At 33.8% G+C, this 21,170-nt stretch overlaps 3 protein-coding genes across 3 annotated transcripts in view; 2 read left to right on the top strand and 1 right to left on the bottom strand.

The window, feature by feature from the left end:
- LOC133333764 (transcription initiation factor TFIID subunit 7) overlaps positions 1-21,170 on the top strand; it is a 188,462-nt gene that overhangs the window by 108,134 nt on the left and 59,158 nt on the right. The gene's annotated exons all lie outside the window — the stretch shown is intronic.
- Positions 8,084-9,753, bottom strand: LOC133333752 (DNA repair protein RAD51 homolog 3). The gene is made up of 5 exons (XM_061542044.1): positions 9,593-9,753; positions 9,423-9,529; positions 8,482-8,786; positions 8,197-8,412; positions 8,084-8,128 (listed from the first exon to the last, which is right to left on the bottom strand). Exons 1-5 carry the CDS (start codon positions 9,751-9,753, stop codon positions 8,084-8,086), a joined length of 834 nt encoding a protein of 277 aa, XP_061398028.1.
- LOC133333751 (DPH4 homolog) lies at positions 16,262-17,080 on the top strand. The gene has a single exon (XM_061542043.1). The coding sequence runs from the start codon at positions 16,262-16,264 to the stop codon at positions 17,078-17,080; it is 819 nt and encodes a 272-aa protein (XP_061398027.1).

Raw genomic sequence — 21,170 nt, 5'->3', positions numbered from 1 at the left:
AATTTAACCTCGCTGAATTAAGGTTTCTATAAAAATCTTTAATTCAGCCTAGCTGAATTAAGTTTTATATAGGAAATCTTCAATTCAGCCTAGCTGCATTAAGGTTTCTATAGGAAATCTTCAATTCAGCCCAGCGGAATTAAGGTTTCTATAGGAAAATTTTCAATTCAGCCCAGCTGAATTAAGGATATCTTCAATTTAACCTATTCAATTCAGCTTAGCTGAATTAAGGTTTATATAGGAAATCTTCAATTCAGCCCAGCTGAATTAAGGTTTCTATAGGAAATCTTCAATTCAGCCTAGCTGAATTAAGGTTAATATAGGAAATCTTCAATTCAGCCTAGCTTAATTAAGGTTACTATAGCAATTCTTCAATTCAGCCTAGCTGAATTAAGGTTACTATAAGAAATCTTCAATTCCGCCTAGTAGAATAAAGGTTTCTATAGGAAATCTTCAATTCAGCCCAGCTGAATTAAGGTTTCTATAGAAAATCTTCAATTCAGCATAGCTGAATTAAGGTTTCTATAGGAAATCTTCAATTCAGCCCAGCTGAATTAAGGTTTCTATAGAAAATCTTCAATTCAGCATAGCTGAATTAAGGTTTCTATAGAAAATCTTCAATTCAGCACAGCTGAATTAAGGTTTCTATAGGAAATATTCAATTCAGCCAAACCGAATTAAGTTTTCTATAGGAAATATTCAATTCAGCCTAAAGAAGTTCATATTTACAATGAAAAAATTCCCCAAAAACAGACATGAAAAGAAAGCTTAAAAAGTTTATGTGTGGAGAGAATAAGAGCGTGTGAATTTGTTTTTTATGTATTATTTTTCGGCTACTAGCAATGACGTGGTTTATTTCTTGTGGCTACTAAATATTTGGCTGTTGGCGGCACAGACGTAACCCAACAAAAAACCAGTTTTGAGCCAAACATAAACAAAAACAAGCTCTAAGAAAAAACTTGAAAGTTCTACACATATCATGAATAAACTTGTACACAAACATAGCATGTGACTAACACAAATCACAAATAAATAATTCACAGATTTTTAATTGTAATTCATGCGTATAAAATAATTAAGCTTAGCTGAATTAGGTTTTAGATGGGAAATTTTCAATTTAGCCTAGCTGAATTAGGTTTGCAATGCGAAATCTTCAATTCTGCCTAGCTGAATTAGATTTGCAATGGAAAATCTTGAATTTATCCGAAATGAAATATAGTTTTTATAGAAAACTATCAATTCAGCCCAGCTGAATAGGAGTTTAGTTAGAAAATCTTCAATTCAGACCAGCTGAATTGGTTATTCGATGGGAATTCTCTTATTCCACCTAGCTGAATTAGGTTTCCAATAGGAAAAATTTAAATCCACCCAGCTGAATTAGGTTTCCAATAAAAAATTTTCAACTCAGCCCAGCTGAATTAGGTTTACGATTGAAATTCTACAATTAGCCAAGCTGAATTAGGTTTTCGATGGGAAATCGCCAATTCAGCCCAGCTGAATTATATTTCCGATATGAAAACTTTAATTTAGCAACTCGGATTGGTGTTTCCTGTCTCGAAAAAATAACCTATAAAATAAAATCGCTAACTTTTTTACGATAACTGATTGCAGCTCCATTTATTTTGTCATTTCCTCCATATCATATTTTATCTTACTTCAACCTACAACCTCGTGATTTTTAATGAAAATTATACACTGACATTATCTAGAAAATGAAAAAAAGACACGACAAGTTAAATGCGTGTCAGAATAAAAAAAATGCAAACAATCCTAAAATATACATACGGAATATGTATGTTCTAAGGTATGTACTATAAAAAGGTGAATGTTTATAGGAATATGTGTGTACACATATCGTATGTATATTTCAATAAACATTTAAAAACAAACAAATAACAGACTAGTTCATGTAGTGCAGTAGTTTTGTTAATTGGAAAAAAATATACCACCCATGACTCATAGTTTTTCGAAATTGCTTTAGTAAAATAGGCAACTGAATAATTTATATTCACAAATATAGGGAAAGGGAGATTTTCAGGCGGTTACAAGGGGGCTGAATGAATTTTTTCAATAGGAAATCTTCAATTAGACCAGCTAAATTTAAGTTTCCATTCAAAATTCTTCACTTTACCTTAACTGAATTATTCTTCCAAATGAAATTCTTTAATTCTACTCAGCTGAATTAGGGTTACCGTTGGGAGATATTCAATTCAGACCATCGGAGGTAAGGTTTTTTTATAGAAAATCTACAATTAAGCCTTGCTGAATTAAGGTCTCAGTATGAAATTGTCAATTCTGCCTAGCTGAATTAGGTTTACCATAAGAAATCTTAAATTCTGCCTCGCTGAATTACGTTTTCCCTAGGAAATCTTAATTTCTGCCAAGCTGAATTAGGTTTTCCGTAGGAAATCTTTAATTTTGCCTAGCTGAATTAGGGTTTCCATAGGAAATCTTCAATTTAGCCTAGCTGAATTATGTTTTGTATAAAAAATCGTTTATTTAACCTAGATGAATTAGGATTTGCATAAAAAATCTTATATTATATAGTGTTTCCATAGGAAATCTTCAATTCAGCCCAGCTGAATTGAGGTTTCTATTGGAAATCTTCAATGTAACCCAGTCTTATTTAGTTTCCAATAGGAAATCTTCAATTTATCACAGCTGAATTTAATTTTCCATTCAAAATTTTCATTTTAGCCAAGCTGAATTTAGGTTTCCAGAGGAAATCTATAATAAATCACAAAGCTGAATTCAGCTTAGTTTTTTCCATCAAATCTTAATTTCGTCCAGCTGAATTACGGTTTCCACTGAAAATCTTCAATTTAACCCAGCCGAATTAAGTTTTCAATAGGAAATCTTCAATATAGACAGGCTGAATTAGGTTTCCATTAAGATTTTTCAATTTATGCCAGCTGAATTGAAGTATCCATTAAAAATATTAAATTTACCCAGCTGAATTTGGGTTTTCGGGTAGGAAATCTTCAATTCTGCCCAGCTGAATTAGTTTTCAAAAATGAAATCTTCAATTCTGCCTAGCTGAAATGGCTTTCCCATAGGAAATTTTTAATTCTGCACAGCTAAATTAGCTTTCTGGTAGGAAATCTTCAATTCTACCCATCTAAACTAGGTTTCCGGTAGAAAATCTTCAATTCAGCTTAGCTGAATTTGGTTTCCAATGGAATTCCTGAAGTTAGCTTAGCTGAATTCGTTTTTAGTAGGCAATCTACAATTCAGCCTGCAAAGAGAGCCTAAAATGGCCTTCTAATTTAATAATACTAAAAAAATTAAATTAAAGTAATTCAAATCACAATTTAATTGTAAGACTATGAATCTATACCTATACCACTACTACAACAACAATGAAAACATTACTTGTTTTTTGCTATTGTTTACTATTCTGCATCACAATGGGCTCAAACACCACACTTTGATGTTTGTTGCTGTCAATGGGTTTCTTTTTCAGTGGGCTGCTGAGAGAGTGAGAGAGAAAAAAATTGTTGATGATGTCATCTAAATATGTTAAATATATTTTGGATCAACAAAAAATGGACCAGTTTCTTAAATTTTTGTTTTAATGTCTAAGGATTATTTTTTACATAAATTAAAAAAAAATTTGGAAATGATCTTTAAAATACATTTAAAGATCATTGTCAGACTCTCTATTACTTAAAAAATATTTAATTTTTTTAGATGTTTGGTATTTTCCTATGCGCCGCACCCAAAAAGATTTGTTTCTCTTTTGCTTCTAAGAAGAATATGTGACGACGATGATGATGATCAGCAGCTATATATACATACACACTCTTAGAAATATTTATACACTTGTATCATCATGCACTTTATTTTTTTTATTACCCACTTTTTTGTTTGCAATCTTTTCCTTTTGTATATTTTTTCCATAGAAAATGTGTGAAAAAAAAATTCAAATCTAAGAAGGCAACAAAATAATTAGCAAAATTGATTTCACACACAGACACACACACACACTCAATGATATACACTTTTATTGTTTTTTTTTCTGATTGTTTGTTCATTATTTTTTTATATATTGTTATATAGCTATGTAAATATACATATATATCTAGTATAGAAGAGAGATGTAGAAAAAAAAACAAATATCAGCTATTTACCAGTAACAATTAAAATAAATTAAACACTTCACAGAAGAATAGCTAAGGCAACGATGTTGACGCTTTGAAAACTGTTATAAGACTGAAACTGTTGGCATTACTACAGTGAATTTTTATTTTCGCCTATTTTACGAACGATAAAACAAACAGCAACGATTGAACGAGCGAGCCAGCGACCGACGAAAGGTAATTAACATGCAAAGGAGTCCCCCCAAAAAGTTTAATACACAGAGAGGGAGAGCATGGCATACGCCAAACAACTGAGAGAGAGTGCCCTAGAAAAATAACAGCAAACAAACATATGCCGGCATTGGTTTGTGTTGTTCACTCTCTCACACAAACAAGCTCTGCTTCTTCTATTTGTGCTAACTTGTTTTTTGTTGTTTCTACTGCTTTTATATGATGCGAGTGTGGCTCCCCACCTCCCCACTCTACTACTAAACAATGTAGATTTGGTTGATTACCAAACCGGTATGTCATCAATTGAACAACTATATATAATAACAACAACAAGAACTCATTGCAGACAAGTAATGGAGCCAAAATAATAAGACGTCATTAAATGGGAGACAAGAAGGCACTCTCTCTGCTCACTACACAGCATGAAAACATAATCAAAGAAGATGAGGGGTTTTTACTCAATGATTTCTCACAGTACAATATCTAATGGAAGATTGTTGTTTTTTTTTTTTCATTAAATGGCATGTTTCATTGTGCCGCAAACAGCTTCTCTGAGCGTTCTACGTTCTTTTTTTATTGGAATTTTAAAATGAAATAAATGAGTCATCCATCAGCAGCTTTTATGTCGTAATATTTAATGACGTTTCAAGATTTACTTTTTTTTTTGCAAATATTTTTACATCTGGAAAATCTGCGAAATTGATTCATGCAAGATAAATATGGAATTTACACATACAGTGAATCACAAAAGTATTTGCAACTCTCCCTCTCTTAAACAAACAAGCGATCGTAAAAGTAGTCTTTTAAAACAAACTGAAGGGAGTGTCACAACAAATTCAATTCAGCCTGGCTGAATTAATTTTTCCATAGGTAAACTTCAATTCAGCCTGGCTGAATTAAGTTTTCCTTAGGTAAACTTCAATTCAGCCTGGCTGAATTAAGTTTTCCTTAGGTAAACTTCAATTCAGCCTGGCTGAATTAAGTTTTCCTTAGGTAAACTTCAATTCAGCCTGGCTGAATTAAGTTTTCCATAGGTAAACTTCAATCAGCCTGGCTGAATTAGGGTAAACTTCAATTCAGCCTGGCTGAATTAAGTTTTCCATAGGTAAACTTCAATTCAGCCTGGCTGAATTAAGTTTTCCATAGGTAAACTTCAATTCAGCCTGGCTGAATTAAGTTTTCCATAGGTAAACTTCAATTCAGCCTGGCTGAATTAAGTTTTCCTTAGGTAAACTTCAATTCAGCCTGGCTGAATTAAGTTTTCCTTAGGTAAACTTCAATTCAGCCTGGCTGAATTAAGTTTTCCATAGGTAAACTTCAATTCAGCCTGGCTGAATTAAGTTTTCCATAGGTAAACTTCAATTCAGCCTGGCTGAATTAAGTTTTCCATAGGTAAACTTTTCAGCCTGGCTGAATAAACTTCAATTCAGCCTGGCTGAATTAAGTTTTCCATAGGTAAACTTCAATTCAGCCTGGCTGAATTAAGTTTTCCATAGGTAAACTTCAATTCAGCCTGGCTGAATTAAGTTTTCCTTAGGTAAACTTCAATTCAGCCTGGCTGAATTAAGTTTTCCATAGGTAAACTTCAATTCAGCCTGGCTGAATTAAGTTTTCCATAGGTAAACTTCAATTCAGCCTGGCTGAATTAAGTTTTCCATAGGTAAACTTCAATTCAGCCTGGCTGAATTAAGTTTTCCATAGGTAAACTTCAATTCAGCCTGGCTGAATTAAGTTTTCCATAGGTAAACTTCAATTCAGCCTGGCTGAATTAAGTTTTCCATAGGCAAACTTCAATTCAGCCTGGCTGAATTAAGTTTTCCATAGGCAAACTTCAATTCAGCCTGGCTGAATTAAGTTTTCCATAGGCAAACTTCAATTCAGCCTGGCTGAATTAAGTTTTCTATAGATAAACTTTAATTCAGTCTGGCTGAATTAAGTTTCCACAGGTAAACTTCAATTCAGCCTGGCTGAATTAAGTTTTCCAAAGGTAAACTTCAATTCACCCTGGCTAAATTAAGTTTTCCATAGGCAAACTTCAATTCAGCCTGGCTGAATTGCAAGGCTAAAATGTAGGTTGCCTACTAAAAAACCTTACTTTAGCCGAGCTTAATTGAAGATTTTCTATGAAAACCTAATTCAGCTAAATTGAAGACTTCCTTTAGAAATCGTAATTCAGCTATGCAGAATCGAAGATTTCCTACCGGAAAGCTAATTCAGCTGGGCATGATTGTAGATTTCCTACCAGAAACCTAATTCAGTGGGCCTAAATTGAAGATTTTCTCTAGAAACCCTAATTCAGCTTGGCTAGGTAGAATTGAAGATTTCATATGGAAATCCTGATGCAGATAGACAGAATTGACAATTTCATACAATTTCTATTGGAATCCTTTCAAATCAAGCCAGCGAAATTAAGGTTTCTATTGGAAATCTTCAATTCCGCCCAGCTGAATTAAGGTTTTTATGGGAAATCTTCAATTCAGCCCAGCTGAATTAAGGTTTCTGTGGAAAATCTTCAATTCAGCCAAGTTGAATTAAGGTTTCTATTTGAAATCTTCAATTCAGTCCTGCTGAATTATTTTTTTTATTGGAAATCTTCAAATCAACCAAGCTGAATTAGGGTTTCTATGGGAAATCTTCAATTCAGCCCAGCTGAATTAAGGTTTCTATGTAAAATATTCAATTCAGCCCAGCTGAATTAAGGATTCCATTGGAAAATCTTCAAATCAACCCAGCTGAATTAAGGTTTCTATGCAAAATCTTCAATTCAATCAAGCTGAATTAAGGTTTCTATGCAAAACCTTCAATTCAGCACAGCTGAATTAAGGTTTCTTTGGGAAATCTTCAATTCAGCCCAGCTGAATTAAGGTTTCTATGGAAGATCTTCAATTCAGTCCTGCTGAAGTAATTTTTTTGTTGGAAATCTGCAAATTAACCAAGCTGAATTAAAGTTTCTATGGGAAATCTTCAATTCAGCCCAGCTGAATTAAGGTTTCTATGGGAAATCTTCAATTCAGCCCAGCTCTCTATGCAAAATTTTCAATTCAGCACAGCTAAATAAATCTTCAATACTGCCCAGTTGAATTAAGGTTTCTATGGTAAATCTTCAATTTAGATCTCCAATAGTAAATTCAATTCAGCAGGACTGAGATTTCTGTGGGAAATATTTAATGCAGTCCAGCTGAATTAAGGTTTCTATGGAAAATTTATGACAAATTTCGAACATTGATACAGTCTGAAATTTGAACCTTACCTCGGGGTTATAAACTGTTCTACCCAAACCCATTGAAAATCTCAGCAAATAATCGTTGACATTTTGCTCTCAGAGTAGGCAAATGATTCTGAACTATATTGAGTCAGATATTGCTGGTGAAATTAAAAAAAAAAAATAAATAAAACTAGAACCGACTCATGACTTAAAGCTGTGGCTATTTATGACGACAGTGAATCATTTATAAGCGAAAAAACAACAACAATAAATAATTACTAATTGTAGAGTGCGGTTAAACAATTTTTGAAATCTACAAATATTGAGAATAAAAATAATTTTCTCACATATCAAGAGATTTGTATGAGTTTTCTGTTTGTGGTTGAGAGTATTTGAATCATTTGTTTGATCTTTCATTCTGAGAGATTAAAAAATGGAATTTGCAAAGTTAAAAGGGAAATGAGTATTGGGTTGAGGCATCTCTGTATATGTCACGTGACGCAATGTATATTGTCAAATAGTTAATAAAGAATGACGTATTATGACGCATCTTGTTTACCTTGTTTGATTATGTCTGGCGTGTTGTTATGCTGTGTATACCACTTGGTTTTATCTGCAATTTCAAAATAAAAAGACAATGAGATAATTTCATATTAAAAATAAAAATAGTTTTTCTCATACCTTAAAACGAAAAGCCATTCGTTTGCACACTACCGATTTTTCAATCATAACGATGTGATAATTTTGATCGGCGGCACAGTCCTCCATCTCATTTGAATCCTTGCTCAACAATAAGCGTGTATTTATCTTGTGTGTATGTGTATCACCCAGGGCTGTGCAAACAAACCAATTTGTATTATCACGACAGCGTGTGGTCAGTTCATTTGTAATTACAATCTAAAAAAAATAAAAAATAATAACCGATTTAAAATAAATTCCTATAGAAAGTATGTAATTCTCATTCACCGCTATTCCATATTTCATGGCCAGATTGTGTAAATCGGTTAATATTTCATAATTGACACGAGTCCGTAAATCAACATCATCCAATTGCCTTAGGACAAAGGCATACGAATCGATAACCATTAGTTTAAGGGGAATCTCCTCGTGCTCCTCTTGCAGTAGATTGTGTAAATTTAAAATGCTAGCCATTAAAGCGCAATAGTTATTACAATAAACATAGGTGATGTTATTGAGAATTGTTGTAAGATTGAAGTTGTGGCATTTTGTGGAATTACGTTGACAGCGGGCCTCCATGTGTTCGGCGATTTCTGGAAGGAACAAATACAATTTAAAAATAAAAAATACTTTTTTCAGAGCCTCTAGAAATTGACAACAAAATTCAATATTTTTCCAAATTATATTTTTCTTAAAAAATCCATGTAATAATTCTTTTAAATATTTTCTAAAAATTTATTTTTCAAAGTTTGTTCTAGAAAAGTTTAGGTAAATACTTTTTAAACTTTTTTTTATAAAAAAAAAAATTAAAGCAATTTTTTTCAAATATTTTTTATAAATATTTTTCATTTTTTCCTAAAAGATCCGTCTATATTTTGGCAATATTTTTTTTCAATTTTTTCTTACAAAATTAGCGCCTATTTGGGCAAAATTTTAAAATTCTTTTTCACATCTACTTTTCCAAAAAATTGTTTTTTTTTTTATATTCCGCGTCATTTCCTTTAATAACTGTCCAATTTATTTTAACACTCGCATTTCTAAAAAAAATTGATTTTAATTATCTCCCCCTGACGTCAAAATTACAAACTAAAGCAATCAACAGCATCACATTCATAATGCCTAATAAATAATTGCATACTTTTAGGCGCCGTTATATTTTCCATTATCAATAGATAACTTGTATCTGCATTAGTAGCTGTCATCTGAATTTCTAATTTTTTTTCATTTACCTTTTAAACGGAATGGTGAAAATCCCTGATTGGTATCGATGTAAAATGCTTTACCGCCCAGACCTCCAGCTGCTTGGGGTAGTTGAACATTTATGCACAATTGTAAACTAATTGGAAAAAATACAAATTATTAAAAATAAATTTTAGTTTTATAGTTTCTATTTTCTTACCATAATTGTGTCTTGCCCGTACCCGAACTACCACAAAACTCTGTAATTTGACCCAGTGGTATGCCACCATCCAAACTAACATCCAAATCCTTGATTAATGAAATTATTTTTTTATTCTCCTGTTCTTTGCGCCAAATTGCAAAGGCAGATTGTTTGAACATGATATTGTTTTTTTTTTTTTTATCTGGCAGTTAATTGTTATTAATTATCACAAATTATCTTAATCGATCACGTCAAGTAATGCCAAACAACTAACTTCTGGGTCCGTCGTCGTTAGATCGAAAATCGGACCGAATCGGGGAATCAAAACAAATGAGGCGATTAGGCTTGCTCAACTCACTCACCAACACAATTAAAAAACGATCCAAATAATGTTTAGAATACTGTAGAATGATAAAATACGAAATAATGGGATTGTCGTTTTAAGGTGGCAGGGTAACACATCAAGCAAGCAATTATTCAAGCGGCGATAAAAAGTTGTATACGAATATTTTTTGAAGAAATATTAAAATTATTGGCATGGATTTTTATGAATATTTTTCCTAATAAATATTAGAAAAATAGGCATGGATATTCGTACTAAAACGGTACGAAAAGCACTTAATGTGATATCATTTGTATTTGGCGAACCGATGGATTTAGAACACTTAAATTTTAAATGAGGGTCACTGATGGAGTGTAAAATATATATAGCAAAGGGATTTTTTTTGACATGCGTACTATAAGTATGCGAAAAGTACTAAAATGTACTAAATTTGGTACAATTTCGGAGCATGTGAATGGATAGAGCTAAAACATTAAATTTGGAATGTAAATTAAGGTTGAGAAGTAGGGACGATATAAGGACGTGGTTTTGAAATCGGAAAGTACTCTATGGTACTATATTTGGTACAATGTTTAATTGGAGGTAGAAATGAAGCTTGAACACTAAAATTAACATTATCGCCGGAGAGTAGGATTAAACTATGTACGTAGTTTTGGAAATTTTGTACTTATGTGTACGAAAAGTACTAAATCGTACTATAATTGGTACAATTTGGATTTGGTTGAAGCAATAGAGCTGGAATCTTGAAATTTGGTGTTGGGATCATTGTTGGGGTAGAATTAAGCTATTTAGGAAGTTTTGGAAATTCCTACTAATGTGAACTAAATTTTGTGCAATTTAAATTTTGAGTGAACTGAAGTTTTGGAAATTTGTACTAAATGGTACCAAATGTGCATTTTAGTGAACTGATTGAAATTTGACATTCGGATTACCGATGGGTTGTAGGATTGGGCTTTGTGGAAAGTTTTGGAAATACGTACTATTGGGTACTAAATATGGTACAATTTAAATTTTAGATGAACCAATAGAGCTGGAAACCTAGAAATTTGGAAACTGTTGGAGTGTAGGATTGGGGTATGGATACAGTTTTGGAAATTCATACTTTTTGGAACTATATTGTACTAGATTTGGTACAATTTGAATTTTGGATGAACTGATAAAGTTGGGATCCGGAAATTTGTAGTGGGGATCATTGTTAGGGTGTAGGATTGAGCTATGTAGAAAGTTTTGGAAATTCGTACTAGTGTGTACTAAATGGTACCAAATTTGGATTTGGGTTAACCGATATACCTGGAATTTTGAATTTTGATGTTAAGATCACTGCTGGGGTGTAGGATTGGTCTTTGTAGGACATTTTGGAAATACGTACAAATTTGTACTAAATTTTGTACAATTTAAATTTTGGGTGAACCAATACAGCTGGAATCCTGAAATTTGGAGTTAGGGTTACTGTTGGGTTGTAGGATTGTTTTGGAAATTCGTACTAATGTTTACTAATTGGCATGTTTTATAGCCTTTAATATATATATATATTTTTTTTTTTTGCAAAATCTACGCTTGTGCTTCAATTTTTTTTCAATCTTAAAATAAAAACATATTTCTAATCAATTTGCCCCATTACCACACCACATAAAACAACGAGTGACGTGTTATCACTCCTCTCTTGCAGGCATTCACACTGCATTGATAACATCACATTCAGTGTGTTGCGATGATACCCACATTAAACATCACTGTTGCATACCATTTTTGGTACATTTTACAACAACTGTGACAACCGCTGCTCGCTGCTTGTCATTACAGTTCGGAACGAACGGAACCAGAAAGTGAACAGAACAAAATTGTTCGCATTGTGAATATTTTTTTTTCGTGCGAAGGAAGTGGTGTGCCTGTGTTTATTTTATAAAAAAACCAAAAAGATTTATAAGATAAAGAAAATAAATCGCGTGAGAACAACGAGATATATATATATATATACATATGAATTATGTATGAGATAAATAAGTGATTGAAAGAAACAAAAAAAAAACAACTAATTATTACTGCCATAAGCATAAGTCAAATTTCAACACCCCACCATCATCAATTGCTCTTGTTTTTGTTGGTGGATATCGTGTTTCCTTTTCGACGTCGTCGTCGCCGTCTTGTAGTTACAACAAAGATTCTTCTTGCTGCTGCTTGCTCTTGTTCGCTTGACTGATCTATTTTCCAAAAAAGGTAAGTGTAAGTTGTTGTTGCCGCTGCTGCTGCCCTCTTTATGGAGCCAGCACCAGCAAAAGATAGCGTATATACCTTACGTGTGTGTGTATACATATCAGCAAATTGATTTTTTTTATATTAAAAGTAGCATATTAAGTCAATTTTAATTAATGTGTGATTTTTTATTTCATTATTTCTTTTCATCTCATCTTCAAATGTAAATCACTTTTGTTGTTGGTGTTGTTGTAAGAGACTTTATTGTCCAGAGAGTGAGGAGTGTGTGAGAGCGTGTGTGTGTGTGTGCAAGCAAGAATTTGCATAAAAATTAATCATCATCAACGCATTTAAACAAACAAAAAACCTTTCCCATAGGGTGTGTGTGTGTGAGCGAAGGGTGTGGGGTGCCAATCCAAAAAAGATATTGGGGGAATGGGAGGCGTCTTGTATAAGATTAACTCGATCTGTGTTAAAGGTATTATAATTAATTTTAAAATTTAAAGATTTTAAAACAAATTTTCCATTTTAGTGTTAACATCAGAGAAAAGTGTAAGAAAAAGAGAGGAAGTTAAGAGTTAAATTAAGTTAAACTGGAAAGCCGCTTAATTTCCTTTTAGTTTTTCTGCTTCTTCTCCTTCTTGAATATCCTCTGCATTTCCATGTGAACAAAAATTGGGTCATTGCATTTGAAATGAAGTTAACAACATATCGTAACACCCACCCTCCCACAACTCCTCGTCTTCAGCACCCCCCAAAACAAACTATTGGGAATTGTGTGTTGGCGTATTTCTGCTGGGGGGATATTCATTATAAAGGGAAAAGGAATCTATTTGTTTTTTCATTTTTCTATTCGTCAATACAACTTTCTTTTGCTTATGCGCGGTTTATACCGTTACTACTACCGGTCGGCTGGTCGGTCCGTTGATTGTTGTCTCTTGTCGTTTATGCTGTCATATCTTTACTTTGTGTTGTTGTTGCGTATTTTTTTTTCTAAACTCACACATGCATGCATACATATGGTTTTTGTTTATTTTTCGTTCTTCCATTTTTTTAACTTCCATCGGCCGGTCGGTCGTTCGCATGCTATGTCATGTCTGTGTCCAGCCCACCCCTTAAGTCTATGTGGCCAGTGTTGATATATTAATATTTTTTGTTGGTCAAAATATTTTTTTTTGTCTTTAGTTTTTCTTTCCATTCTACGTTTTATCCATTTGTTGTTATTCACGTCCCAAATTTGTTTGAAAATGTTCAGTAATTATCGTTTATTTCCTTTTCTATCATCTGTTGTTGTTGTGTTTTGTCTTTAATCTATAAATAATCGCCTGTGTACATAATCAATTTGGTATTATTGTATTATTTATTTGTAATGTACAAATATAACTACATACATACATATTCGTAAAGGAATGTCCTTGGCTGGACATATGTTACGAATTCCCATAGATCTACCTTATCCATTCCGATGACGTTAGTAAGTCACCTATGTAGGGGTGTGTGTGTGCCTTTATCGGTTAAATGGTCAAATATTTCGTCTTATCATGGGAATATGAAGGAAAGCAGTGGCGGATGTTTGCATGTCTAGGATATTTAAATAATCAAAGGGACGGTCTGGGTGGAGTTTTCAATAACGAGTTTGATTTTTTATACCCTACACAACTATGTTGTCACGGTATTATACTCTTGTGCAGCCCCAAGAGTTTGTAACGCCGCAAAATATTGGTCCTAGACCCACCTTATATAGACCGATGGCCATATCTCGACTTGCTGAGTCTATCTAGACATGTGTGTCCGTCCGTCTGTCTGTCCATTAAATTTGTAAACACGATACAGGCTACAGTTATGGATCAATCTTCACGGTATTTTGCATGTAGGATGGACTCTGGCCAATGAAGACCCCTATTGTTTTCGTAAAGAAATGGACCAACAATTTTAATTTTGTCTGATTTTCTGATTGCTCCAGAGATCGCAATTATGGCTCAAACATCGCGAATTTTTACATGGAGAGGAGGATCGGGCCAAATAATAAACAAAGAAATAGCGGGTCAAATGGAAACTGTCTTTTGTGTGGGAAAATTACAAAATTTGTATTCTATGGCGTATATATTTACCCCTGAAGGCCATAGACCTGAGAAATTGTTAGTATATGCAAGAGGAGTGGTTGACCTTTAAATTGATAGCAATTATATTGTCGTTATGTACTGGGATATGGGAGTTACAGTTAACAATTGAAAGCCGAACATCGCAACACAACCCACGGTAAAGGGAATCTGGACAAGAAGTAATTAGACGTACTGAATATTAGTAACATTTGTTGACCTCTAGTTGGTCAAGAGGGTGCAAATATCGCAAAATATTGTCAATGCTCAGAATATAGAACCACAGAAAGTTAGAATTTCGTGAAAATTTAGTAGGGTATCATATGGACGGCCCCGTCCGACTGTACTGCTCCGCTCACTTGTTTTTAAATTATATTTTTTGCAAATAGATAAGGAATATTTTTTAACGTAACGTTCGACAAATATCTCTATGAGTATCTCTATATTTCGTTCTCGCAAGCCACTGATATATTTGGGATCTTCAGATAATATTTTTAACCTCAGCCTTATAGCTAATGAGGGTAATACGCAAAAAATACGCATTTAATACGCAAAAAATTTGCCTAATCAAAATATCGACCCATGCTCCTGATAGACCCTATGCTCCTTTGAACCAAATCCGTTTCAGACAGTTTGGAGTCGATTTAAAAATGTTTGTCCTTCTGTCTGCCTGGCCGGTAGATGCGCACGATAGCTCTAGAAGGGGTTAACCGTTAACATTCAAACTTTGCATATCGTAATAATTTTTTCTAACATTATATTTGTCTATTGGTCCATTGCTTCATGTACCTGCCCCACCAAAAAATCGTCAACATTTTGCGGGAAATTAATTTTATAATATCACGTGAACGGACTATCCAATTTAAACCAAATTTTACAGAACCTAATTTTCTTTATCAAACGTAAATCAAGTCCAAAGATGGGACCCCATGGTTCTCTCCCTCTGATACCTCCTCCACAAAGGGTCAACATTTTCAATATTTATATATCTACTAGTATTAATCAAATGGAATTTCCTATTTGATCGAAGTTGTGTACGTGGTAAAATTTCTTTCAAACTCATATTAAGTGCGAAAATGGGGAAAACCGGACCACTCATTCTGGCATCTCAACCAGAAAATAGCCTGAAAATAGTCCTGAAAATGCACTTTATATCATGCGAACAGAGCATCCGATTCCCACACAACCTTTGAACAACCTAATATTTAACCATACCTGCATATTGTTGGAAAATGGGACTTATCGGTTCACTTCTTCTAGTGCCTCCTACCCCCACAAAAGGTCAACTTTTTCGATTTAATGTAAATGGTGCACCAAAGACCCTACATATCTTTCGATTTGCACGAAATTTGGCACAGCTTACTGTATTCAGCCTAGAATGATGTATGCTAAATTTCGTGAAAATCGGTTTAGATTTAGATATAGCTCCCATATATATTTTCGTCCGATTTAATGTAAATGGTGCACCAAAAATCCTATATATCTTTCGATTTGCACGAAATTTGGCTCAGCTTACTGTATTCAGCCTAGAATGATGTATGCTAACTTTCGTGAAAATCGGTCCAGATTTACATATAACAGTCATTGCCATTAAATTTTTGTTGTTTATCCTTTACGGCCGGTCGTATAACTTCGAGTATTTGTTCCTTCCCTATATCCTTTATCATGTATCTTCAATGCATGCCTGTGTTAAGCATGGAAAATGATTTCAAGGAGTGGCTGCGACCTTCTTTTTTATTAAAAAGGAATGACGCGCGAGTGGTACACCACAACTTGCTTTAATTTTTTAAAATACAAAAGTGAAACGAAATAAAATACACGACATTATTGGGAAACATCATCACTATCATCATGAGCTTGGAATTTCATTTATTTACTACGAAAAAAGAAAAAAAATTATATATCTTCTTCTGCTTCTTATGATGTACTAATAATGTAAGTACCGTCACAATTTTTTTAGTATTTTTTTAAGAAAAAATTCCATAAAACAATTCTTTTTTATATTTTCTCTCTCTTACAGATCGCTACCAAAGAGCTTGGGGGACGGACGGGATGTCATCATCATCATCAAAACGAAATTTCTATGAAATTTTAAATGCAACACCTTCAGCCACCGTGGAAGAATTAAAAATTAATTATAAAAATTTAATTTTACAATGTCATCCCGATAAATTGCTGCAGCAACAACAACAGCAGCAATGTAATGATGATGTTGAAAGCAAAACAAAAACAAAAGTAAATTTAGAAATTGACCCGCAATGCCAAGCCGCCGCCAATGATGGAGAATTTGTGGCCATTACCGAAGCATGGAATTGTCTTAAAGACCCCATCAAGCGTAAACGTTACGATGCTGAACTTTTGCTAAATAAATTTCATACGCATAACAATATCTATGCCCACATACAATTGCATGAAATGAAAAAGTGTCCCAACACGGAGATTGAACTCGTCGAACAGCAACATTACGATGATGATGACGACCATGATGATGATGGTGGTGCTGTCAAAGGAATGGAAAGTGATTGCCATGAATTGCCGCCACCGCCTTCCTCCTACATTTATACATATGATTGCCGTTGTGGCGGTCAATATATTGTTGATGAGTCAGCCGAACAATATTGCCGTAAAGGCAATAACACCACCGCCACCACCACCAACAACACTAGTAGTACGAGAAGTACTGGTGCCGTAGCCCCTGCCGATGGTGGAGGAGTAAAAACCGATACAAAAGAAACAACAGTAGAAGGCGGCGGCAGTGTCAATGGTGGTGGTGGTGACGAACAAAACAACCACGACAACGACGACGATGATGATGGTGAATTGATTGTTGAATGCAGTGAATGTTCTTTGGTGATAATTTTAAATGGCTGAGACAGCAGCAGCCGCAGCAATGTAAACACTATGGACAATAATAATAAAAAACATTATATGAAAATATTTCATAATTTTTTGTAGTTTTTTTTCATCTTCCTCACTTCTTCTTGCACACCAGAAAACAAGTAACGAAACTATCAGCAGCAACAAAACAAATCATGACAAAAAATAAATAAAACTTAAGCAATTAATTTATTTTTATTTCATTGTTTTGCTGTTGTTAGTAATACAAAGAAATGTACTGATTCAGATTTTATTTTCTTGCTTGCCCTTTTATTTTTGTTTGTTTTTAAATCATTTGTGGAATGTGTTGAAAAATGAAAGATGATAAAAATATATAGTTGTTGTCATATGATTTGTAAATGTCTAGGAATAGACATATGGAATATTTTATATATGATTATATATATATAGTAATAACAATCTCATCTCATGTCCAGTAAAGGAAGAAAACTTTATACATTACATTTATAAGTAAAACACCTATTATGGATGTTCTTTAGGTCCTTTTAAGTACAACCGGCCCAAAGTATTATGGGATCTTTATATAAGGAACATAGCAAAGAAGTAGACCTATGTATATCGCCTATATTTTTTAAGGATATTTTGCAAGCCATAGGCCATAAGGAATAGTAAATTACAGACACTTTTAAAGCAGATTTTCGAAAAATTAAAAAAAAAAGTAAGGAAAGTAGTAAAGTCAAACGGAGCTGGCTTCTTACAATGGGACAAAATTATATAAATCAATTTAAGGCAAATACAAATCGGACACCCGTTGATTATTTGGATAAATATCTGATAAACATGAGGAGTTTGGTGCACCATTTACTTAAAATCGGACGAAAATATATATAAAAGCTTTATAGAAATCTAAACCAATTTCATCGAAAATTGTCACAGGTTAGGCTATACTAATTTCCGTATGTTTTATGCATATCGGCCACATGTTGAGTTCATAATTTACTTAAAATCAATTGATAATTGATAAGGGTGCCTTATCAAAATCTGGACCGATTTTCACGAAACTTGGCTGACATCATTCTAGGCTCAATACAGTACGTAATGCCAAATTTCGTGCAAATCGACTTTGGTACACCATTTACTTTAAATCGGACGAAAATATATATGGGAGCTATAACTAAATCTGAGCCGATTTTCAGGAAACTTAACACACATCACTCTAGACCTAATTCATTACGCTGTGCCAAATTTCATGCAAATGGGACGAAAATATATATGGGAGGTATACATAAATCTGAACCGAGTTCAACAAGACTTTGCATACATTAATGTAGACCTATTTCAGTACTCTTTGCAAAACGTTGTCTCAATCGGACAAATATTGGGAGTTTGGTGCACCATTTACATAAAATCGGACGAAACAATATATAGGATATATATCTAAATCTGAACGGATTTCAACAAAACTTCTCATACATCAATCTGGACCTGATTCAGTACCCTGAGCAAAATTTTATCTCAATCGGACCTATATTGACAATATGTCCATTTACAATATGTTGCTCCATTTCTTTATATTGAGAAACATAGAACCCAAAATATCAAATAACAGCCAAATTCCGTTGTGAAATGTGTCCAGAAGTCTCGTGGTCCTAAAAATTTCTTTGTACCTGTGTTCCAGAGAAATTTGTTCTATACCAAAAAAATTGGAAAGGGAATGGAAATTGAAGCTGTGGTCGTGAGAATTTTTTTCTATACCAAAAATTTGACCTATGGTCCTGAGAATTTTTTCCTATGCCAAAAAATTGGAGCCTTGGTTCTGAGAATTTTTTTCTATGCGAAAAAAATTGGACCCGAGGTCCTGAGAATTTTTGTCTATAAGAAAAAATTGGACCCGAGGTCCTGAGAGTTTTGGTCTATAAGAAAAAATTGGCCTATGGTGGTTCTGTGAATTTTTTATACAAAAAAAAACTGGACCTTTGAAATATAGTATTATATATAGTATTATATTACGTATATTCGAACCGAAAATTATATTATTTGCCATTTTGTATATAGGTACCGGTATTGGCATAGCTTCTATAATAAGTTCCTGCCTCATTCTATGCATTTTGAAAGATCTAGATTCTGGAAATCTTGGAGTCGGAAGAACTTCCATCCATGTTTTGACATGACCTCTATATGATGATACCTATATAATGTTCTCAAATCACAACTTTATATTATTTTAACTTTATACCCAACAGGTTCATGTTGTCTGTATCTTCTTCTTAGTCTTCATATATCTGTCTGATTTTGAATTTGATATTCTTCCAAACAATATAAATCGTATTTTTGTTTTTACTTTTACTGTGTGTCATTCATTGATTGGCACGCAATTGGCCCATAAATTAAAAACCAGTGCATGATGATGATGATGAGTCTGCTGCGACAATCGTCGTATAAATGTAATACTATACGACGACGGCATACGTGCACCACGTAGTCGCAGCAGCATAACCAATTCCAACAAGTATAAACTCAATTGAACGTTTGTAACCTCAAATAATTATTATGGATTTAGTAATTATATGTGGTTTTGTATTAAACCAAAAAAAATGGATTATTTGGTTGGCTACTAACTGATAAATGGTATTAGTATAGCCACCTAACTTTAAAGCTGAACTCTGAAAACACTTTTTTGAAAGATTTGAATATATGGAAGCTAAAAAAAATTGGACCTGTCGTCCTGAGAATGTTTTTCTCAATAAAAAAATTAACCTGTGGTCCTGAGAATGTTTTCCAGCTCAGTTGTACAATTTGGCTAGAGGAATGCATACCCAAAGAACTTTAAAACTACAGCTTCGAGGTAGTGAACGACTTTATATACCTTGGTACCGCCATAAACAAAATTAATAACATCAGCTTTCAAATCCGGGGGAGAATAGTGTTGGCCAAGAGATGCTACTATGGTCTGAGTAAGCAATTCATAAACAAGGCCACCTCCCGTCAGACCGAACTCACACTCTACAAGACGCTGATACTATCCGTGCTGTTGTATGGATCTGAAGCATGGGTACTTGCGCAAGCAGATGAGGCAGCTCTCGGAGTGTTTAAGAGAAAAATTCTCCGGAAGATCTATAGGCCGATGAGCTATACCATCTATTCTCGGACATCGGCGTTATTAGACGTATGGAGCTGCAGCGACTAATTTGCCTAGGTTATGTTGTGAGAATGGATGAAGATACCCCAGCTCAAAGTGAACCAACTGATGGATCATGCAGAAGGGGAAGGCGGCCACGAATCCTATGGAAAGATCAAGTAGAAGAAAACATCTCCGAAAATGGTATTTCAAATTGAATGAAATGCGCACAAAACCGACGCGCCTGGAAATCTTTTTTAAGCTCGGCTTATGGAACAACCGTTCTATCATAAGCCAGCTAAATAAGTAAGGTTCTGAGAATTTTTTTTCTATATGAAAAAAATTGACATGTTGTCCTGAGAATTTCTTCTATACGAAAAAATGCACCTGTGGTCCTGAGAATTTTTTCTATACAAAAAAAAAATTGGACCTGTGGTTCTGAGAATTTTTTTCTATACGCAAAAAATTTACCTTTGGTCCTGAGATTTTTTTTTCTATACGAATAACTTGGACCTGTGGTCCAGAGAAATTTTTCTATACGAAAAAAGTTGGACCTGTGGCCCGAGAATTGTTTTCTATACGAAAAAATGTACCTGTGGTCTTCCCCGTAGTGAAGATAATCTGATTTCCTTTGGCGTATTACAAACAACTGTACAGACATATTACCACAATGATGGCGTTAGTTATAAATAGGTTACTATTTCAAAAGAAATATATTAACCTAAAAAACTGAAAATGTAGATGATGAAGATGAACCAACCACCCCACCATACTCCCCTCCGTCGTATCGTGATGGTTTTTTTAAACATTCATTTATTGTTTGTTTGCAATGCAAATTTCAAATATTACATCAATTTACTGGAAGTGTTTCGTTTTCTGTTGTTTATGTTGTTGTTTCTAATTCATTTGTAAAGCACACAATAAACACACAATGCCAAATATCCCATATAAAAATATATGGGTCTCTCTATTTTAAACAACTAGCCATTATGGGGCGTGTCCAGA

The sequence above is a fragment of the Musca vetustissima genome, unplaced genomic scaffold (genome assembly GCF_032173495.1).
Source record: "Musca vetustissima isolate MV318-11 ecotype Yass unplaced genomic scaffold, APGP_CSIRO_Mvet_v1 utg2483, whole genome shotgun sequence".
NCBI classification, from domain to species: domain Eukaryota; kingdom Metazoa; phylum Arthropoda; class Insecta; order Diptera; family Muscidae; genus Musca; species Musca vetustissima.
The sequence above is the reverse complement of the archived record's forward strand: the minus strand, read 5'-3'. Positions and strand labels throughout refer to the sequence as shown.